Genomic DNA, 7468 nt, shown 5'->3' on the forward strand with positions numbered 1-7468 from the left:
TGTAGAAATAATACAGGAAGGATATGAAGTAGATGAAGCGTTGCAAGAAGCAGAAAAAAGATATAGAGATAATGAGACTATAACGTTTAAATGCAAAGGATGTAAAATAGGAAATATGGGTATAACAGAGGTAGAAAGACATTTTAAAATATGCAAATTCAGAACAAATAATTTAGGATATAGAGACGAGTAAAAGAAAGATTAGCAAGCCTTGATGAAATAATAGAAACGATACATGTTAGCGAAGATGAAACCGAAAGGAATTCTATACTAAGTCAAAAAGAACTTATGGAATCCATCAGTTCAAGTGCTAGTCCATTCCAAAGAACTGCCCAACCTCATACTATAGACACAAGTACAGGAAATATACCAAGAAGAAGAATATTTAGGGTAAATTCTGACACGGTAATAGAAAATGTAAGACCAATGGGTAGAAGAATGTCAATAGAAGAACCTATCAGGTTACAAGAAGGGGGAAGTAAAGGAAAAATATTAAACATAGCTGCACATGATCCGCAAATGTGGAATGCGGTAATAGATGTATGGAAAGGAATAGTAATCGCAGACTATATAAAAACATATCAAGATGCAGACACAGAAACAATGTATAAATACATGAAAACTTTTCTAGGAGAATCTGTAAAAGCCTTATGGGAAGCATATAAATCTAATTTCCCACAAGAATTCTAACCATTAGTAAATATGGGAGCAAACCCATATAATTTTACAAATAAGATACATAGTCTAATTACAGGAGAAGATCCAAATAGTGATTTAGTAGTACTACAAAGAAATGCTTTAATAAAACTAGAACAGTTAAGCTTTACAAGTTGGTTCCACATCAAAGCCTTTCTAAAAGATTATTATTATTATTGCACAATTAGTGGAAATTCTTTTGATGAAGAATTAGGGAAGAAGTTGTTTAATAAATTACCAGGAGCTTTAGGTAGAGAAATAGAAGAAAGATGATATAAAAGAGACGGGGTAATACAAAACCCTAATGGTAAATGGTCTGTAGGACACAAGGTACAACATATAATGGAAATATTAACAAAAAAATGTACAAATATACAAATACAGAAACAATTAAAGCAGAATGAAATGGATTTCTGTAAAAATGTTATATATACAATCCAAAATTATGATAAAGAACAAAGTAAACCAAAGAAGAGATACAAGAAACGCCGACCTTATTATGATCAACAATATAATAATAGAAGATATTATCTAAGAAGGTCTTCAGCTAAGAAACCATATCTAAATAAGGATAGACATGTTAGAAAATTTAGAAACTATAGGAACTATAAAAATAAATTAGAATGTTTCACATGTGGAAGTATAGAACACCTAGCAAATGTATGTCCTAAAAGAAATAATAGTAGAACTAGAAACTCGCAGTTAATAGAGGATTTCCAAGCAACATTAATTAATGTAGATGAATATATATCAGATAATAAGAGTGTCTATTCAATAGTAAGTGTAGAAATAGCACAAAAGAACATGTCTGTCGATTCTGATTCGGATAATGAAGAATTAATAAACGAAATAGGCTTAGAATTTAAAAACATAGATTTCGAAGACTTACAAATAAGTACAATGATGAATATTTCACAAGAATGTAATCATGAATTCGAAAGAAATAAAGGAATAAATAGTAACCAATGTATTCTATGTAGATGGTATCCAAGTAGAGGAAAAAGGGCAAAATGTAAGTTCTGCTATGCTTAATGATGTATCACATGCATAGAAAATTTATTAAAAATACAAGTAAATGAAGGGCGTGAAAATAGAGATATAAGTAATGATACAATAAACTTACGAATAATAACATTAGAAAGTAGAATGAATGAATTAGAACAGAAGATGATGTTGTTAGAAAAAGGAAACAAAAACTTGAAAAAGATAGGACAGAGTCAATACAAATACCAGACAACTGGGAGATGTGCAAAACATCTGCCCAAGAAGCAGAATTAATGAATATAGAGACATTGGAAAATCATTATGAAAATTTAATATGTAACGAGGATAAAAAATTTACTACTATTAAAGTACTGGCTAGACTTAGAATACAAGATATAGAATTAGAAACTTTAGCATTAGTAGATACATGATGTACATGTAGTATAATAAACAAAAAAATATTACCACAAAAATTAATAAAAACCTTGGAAAAGCCAATAGCAGCAATGCAAATGGACGGAACGTATAATACATATCAGCACTATATAGGAAAGACACATGTAAATTTTGTAAATACCTGTAATGAATTTTATAAACCAATGTATACTCTTGACAGAATATGGGTAAGAGACCTCAGCATAAATGTCAATTTTGTATTAGGGTTAAAATTCATGATACAAAACAATGGAGGAACATTGATCACAAGAAATGGGGTAATATTTTTTAAAAATGTAACTTACACACCAGTATAGACTATCAATCTGGAAACAAAAGGGAGACAAGCTAGTAGCACCCCAGACAACGATAATTTACAGACATGTTGTAAAGACTGTAAAAAGAAAAGCCAATGTTGTAAAGACTTAAGACATAAAGAACAATACGAAGAAGAAGATGAAGAAGAATATGATATAAGGGAAAAAGATTATACTCTAATAGAAGTAGAGAATGAATTATATAATTTTCAAACAAGAATCGATAAGATAGGTACAATTAGAAGTCCTAAAGACTTAGATAGTATAGAAAAAATATTAGACGAAAAAAAATAATAGGAGAAAAACCCTTAAAATATTGGGAAAACAATTAAGTGGTATGTAAATTAGATATCATAAATCCTGAATATATAATAAAAACAGCTGCTATTGAAGCAACTAACCAAGATCTAGAAGATTTTGGTGTACAGATAAAAGAATTATTAAATTTAGAAGTAATAAGAAGATCTACTTCAAAACATAGATCAGCAACATTCATGGTTAGAAATCATAGTGAGATAGTAAGAGGTAAAGCAAGAATGGTAATTAACTACAAAAGACTTAATGATAATACAAGAACAGATGCATATAAATTACCAGATAAAAATGAATTAATCAACCGAATCTAAGAAAAAAAGATATTTAGTAAATTTGACTGTAAGTCAGGATATTGGCAGGTTAAAATGCATGAAGAAAGTATCGAGTGGACAACATTCACTTGTCTTGAAGGACATTTTGAATGGCTAGCCATGCCTTTTGGACTAAAAACTGTCCCACCAATATTTCAAAGAAAAATGGATACTATATTTGGAGACTATAAAAGGTTTGTTTTAGTATATGTAGATGGCATTTTAGTATTCAGTAAAGACATCAAAGATCATCTAGGACATCTACAGACAATATTTAGATTATTTGTACAAAATGAAATAATAGTAAGTAAAAAGACAATGGAATTATGCAAGAACCATATAAATTTTTTAGGAGTAATATTAGGAGACGGAAAAGTTAAATTACAACCACATATAGCAACAAAAGTATTAGTCATGCCTGATAAATTAGATAATACAAAAGACTTACAAAAATTCTTAGGATTGGTAAATTATGCTAGAAACTTTATTAAAGATTTAGAAAAACTAGCTGGACCATTATATTCAAAAACAAGAAGCAAAGGGCAAAAACATTTTAACACAGAAGATATAAAATTAGTACAAAAAATTAAGGAAAGAGTTAAAAATATTCCAGAACTAAGTATGCCATTAGAAACGGATTATTTAATAATTGAGACAGATGAAAGTTTCCAAGGATGGGGAGCTGTTTTAAAAGCCAGACCAAATAAATATAGTGATAAGACTGAAGAAAAGATTTGTGCTTATCAAAGTAGAAAATATAAAGAGAAAGGAAATATAAGTAGTATAGATGCAGAAGTTTTAGCAATAATATATGGCTTAAATAGCTTTAAGTTATAGGTTTTAAATAAAAATGAAATATTAATAAGAACCGACTGCGAAGCCATAGTTAAATTTCATCAAAAAATAAACCAAAAGGCTAGTAGTAAAAGAAGATGGCTCAATTTTATGGATACTATATCTATATATCCAAATGTAATATTTGAATATATAAAAGGAAAAGATAACAGTCTTGCAGATCAGTTAAGTAGATTAAATATAAAAATGACATAACTATATATATTTGTTTTCAGCACGAGACCAACAAGTTCAATTCCAATAGACAAAGGCAAAGGCGTAGCCTCAACATCAGACACATACGCTCAGACTCTATTAGGTAATATGAAAAAAGTATATAGCAAATAAAAGGGTAAAAACAAATAAAAAGCAAATAAGTAAATGCAAAATAAAAAAGGGTAAAAAATAAATAAAAAGCAAATAAGTAAATGCAAAATAAAATAAAAGGGTGATAAAAAGTAAATGTGCAGATTGAGGATTAAGATGATATGCAGATTGATGTAAATCCTACTCAGTACTCCCTCTTCCGCTGTGTATCATGTTTATCTCGGAATTGTAGCCATATTTCCCCCTTTTTTTTAATCTTTTTTTTTTATTATTTTTTAATCTTACTACCCTGTTCATATCTCTCTTTTAACCCGTGTTCTTAATAACTTCTTCTTTAACTCCACCCCGAAGACGGCAATCGAGACGTCGTGTAATTTTAGCGGACTTTTTAATGCCTTTAAAACATCCTAGGAATTTACAGGTTAATCCATCGTTGTTATTAAGAAGTTAAAAGCTTAACCATATACTAAGGGTAGTTCATAACATAAACACATAACGTAATAACATGTTATAATACAAACATAATTTACATACGAATTATTTTTAGGGGAAAATACAGGAAAACATAAAGACTTTATATATTTATATATATATATATATATATGGGCATTTCCTTAACTAATAAGTGAATTTTAAATGAAAATCTAAAGCATTTTTCAATGGAAATCTCTTGCTGGCCAAAAATACGAACACTGAAACATAAAGCAGATGCTGATCCCTTGCCATATATATATTGCCTAGGACCCCAAATTTGAGGTGCTTTATTTTTTTTAAAAGTAGTAATATAGGTTATAGGTGTTTTTTTTTATATATATAAAATAATGTTATAAAAGGAAAAAAATATTAAAAATTTAGAATATTATGTCTCAAGAAAAATTAAGTGGAGTGACTACAATAAACTTCATAAAAAAATTTTAAAAAAAAATTAAGGACTTCGAACTTGGCTTTAGAGTTTAAGTTACTAATGTATTTGAGCCGTCCTTGCATAGCTCCTTCCCTATAAATACATGCATACATATCATTTGGGCAATTATTATATTAAATCATTTGAACAACTACTACTTCTCTTCTTAATTTCATTTGCCACAACACTCTATTATTATTCCATTCCTAAAATGAGTGACAAAGAATCATCACCAATTATCAATAATTTGATGGAAATGAATGAAGAAGTACGCAAAAATCTTTCTTGGAATAAATCTGATCTATATCAGTGGGAAGGTTTTTGGTGCAATCCTTCTATTATGAAGGCAGCCATGGACCTAAAGGCAACCTTCAAATCATATCCTAATGATGTTCTCTTGGCATCTTCCATGAAAACAGGTTCTTGTTGGGGTTAGGGATGGAGAAGAAACAATTAGCGTGAAATTTTATTTATGAAGCTTATTTTTTCTAGTCTCATTACATAAGTAATTTTTTTTATTTTCAAGATCTATCCTAGAAAAAATATTTTTTCAAATTTTTTTGACTAATCAGACATGAAAAACCAATTGAAAAATATACCAAGTACACACATTGTGAATATAGTTCTAAAAGATTTAGAATGTGGTATTTTCTTATGAGTTTTTTGTTGCGCGTATACATTTGAAAATTAGAATGTCTAATACTCGTATATATAGATCTCAAGTTATGTATATAAAATTCAATTCCTATTTTCAATATTTTATCAACATATATCAACTATATATTTTCGTTCTAATGTTTGTTGTTTGTCTTATAGGTTCAACATGGCTCAAGGCCATATGTGTATGCATCATGCAAGGTAATAAAGAGGAAGACGAAGATCTTTTGGTTAAGGGTAATCCTCATTTTCATGTTTCAACAATAGAGGGTATGAAGTATTATACAAAAGCTTTAGCTCATGATCTATACACAATGCCCTCTCCAAGATTATTTCACACTCATTTACCTTATAGGGTTTTGCCAGATTCATTCAAAAATTCAGATAATTGCAAAATTATATACATAACAAGAAATCCTAAGGATACCTTAATTTCAATGTGGCATTTCATCAACTATAGTCATAAGCGCTTAGAAAATCCCTTTCCTTTAGAAGAAGCTGTGGAGTCCTTTTGCAATGGAGTTCATCTTTATGGACCATTCTTTGAACATGTTCTTGAATATTGGGAAGAAAGTAAAAAAATGCCTCAAAAAATATTATTTTTAAAGTATGAAAACTTGAAAATGGACCCTAAAAAGGAGTTGAAAAAAATAGCCTTGTTTCTTGGAAAACCTTTTAGAAATGAAGAGGATTTGGAGATAGTTTTGAACAAGTGTAGCTTGGAAAGGCTTAAGAACTTGGAGGTTAATAAGAGTGGATCAGTCTTCTATGGCGTCACCAATAATTCATTTTTCAGAAAAGGAATTATTGGGGATTGGAAGAATCACATGACACCTGAAATGGAAGAGCGACTTGACAAACTTACAAGCTTGAAACTTCAAGGGAGTGACCTTCAACTTTGACTCTTCGAGTAATTATATACTATCTACTTTAATAAGTTTTTTCTATTACTTCATTCGACTTTGTAATATGTTTGATGTTTAAGCTCATATGTATTTTAGTTATCTTAAGCTCGAAAGTACTATCTTTTAATCCTTTATAATGTTGTTATGTAAGAGTGGAGTTTCAAAATATATATTATGGATCAATTTAGTATTTACATCCCTCTTCCATTATGTTTGTACATTATGATATTATGAAGAGTTCGTCTTTTATTTCAATTAGCGATATTAGAAAATTCGATTGATCCTTGAAGATGTAAAGGGAAAACAAATTTGAAAATATCCGTTGGGTGATATTTTTGACTAAATCCCCAACCTGAATTCGTGCAAAGATTATATTTAGAGCGTGTTTGGTAAGAAGGAAAATGTTTTCTTTCAAAATAAATAGATTTTTAACTTATTTTCTCATGTTTGGTTGGTGAGTAGAAAATATTTTTTAATGTTTGGTTGGTGAATGAATTTTTTTTTCCAGAAAATATCTTTTATTTTTGGCTTGAGACTAAAAAGAAAACTCTTTAGAAAAATAATTTCTAAACTGAAAATCAACCCCGATAATTGATCTAGGGCCCGATCCCGACACCCACAATAGGACAAGACCCCAATGATCATTCCAAAATCCGACCCTGAGATTTGACCTAGGACCTGACCCACAGATTTTTTATTTTTTGAAAAAAAAAATTGACAGGGTTGCTGGGGTGGCGACTGGGGGGTGGGGGGTGACATAAAAAATAATTTTTTAAAAAATTC

At 29.5% G+C, this 7468-nt stretch overlaps 1 protein-coding gene across 1 annotated transcript; it reads left to right on the plus strand.

The window, feature by feature from the left end:
* Window positions 1-5301: 5301 nt before the first annotated feature.
* LOC125871101 (cytosolic sulfotransferase 7-like) lies at window positions 5302-6893 on the plus strand. The gene is made up of 2 exons (XM_049551696.1): window positions 5302-5542; window positions 5940-6893. The coding sequence occupies exons 1-2, from the start codon at window positions 5335-5337 to the stop codon at window positions 6680-6682; spliced, it is 951 nt and encodes a 316-aa protein (XP_049407653.1). The 5' UTR covers window positions 5302-5334; the 3' UTR covers window positions 6683-6893.
* Window positions 6894-7468: the final 575 nt, after the last annotated feature.

Source organism: Solanum stenotomum, chromosome 7 (genome assembly GCF_019186545.1).
Source record: "Solanum stenotomum isolate F172 chromosome 7, ASM1918654v1, whole genome shotgun sequence".
NCBI classification, from domain to species: Eukaryota; Viridiplantae; Streptophyta; class Magnoliopsida; order Solanales; family Solanaceae; genus Solanum; species Solanum stenotomum.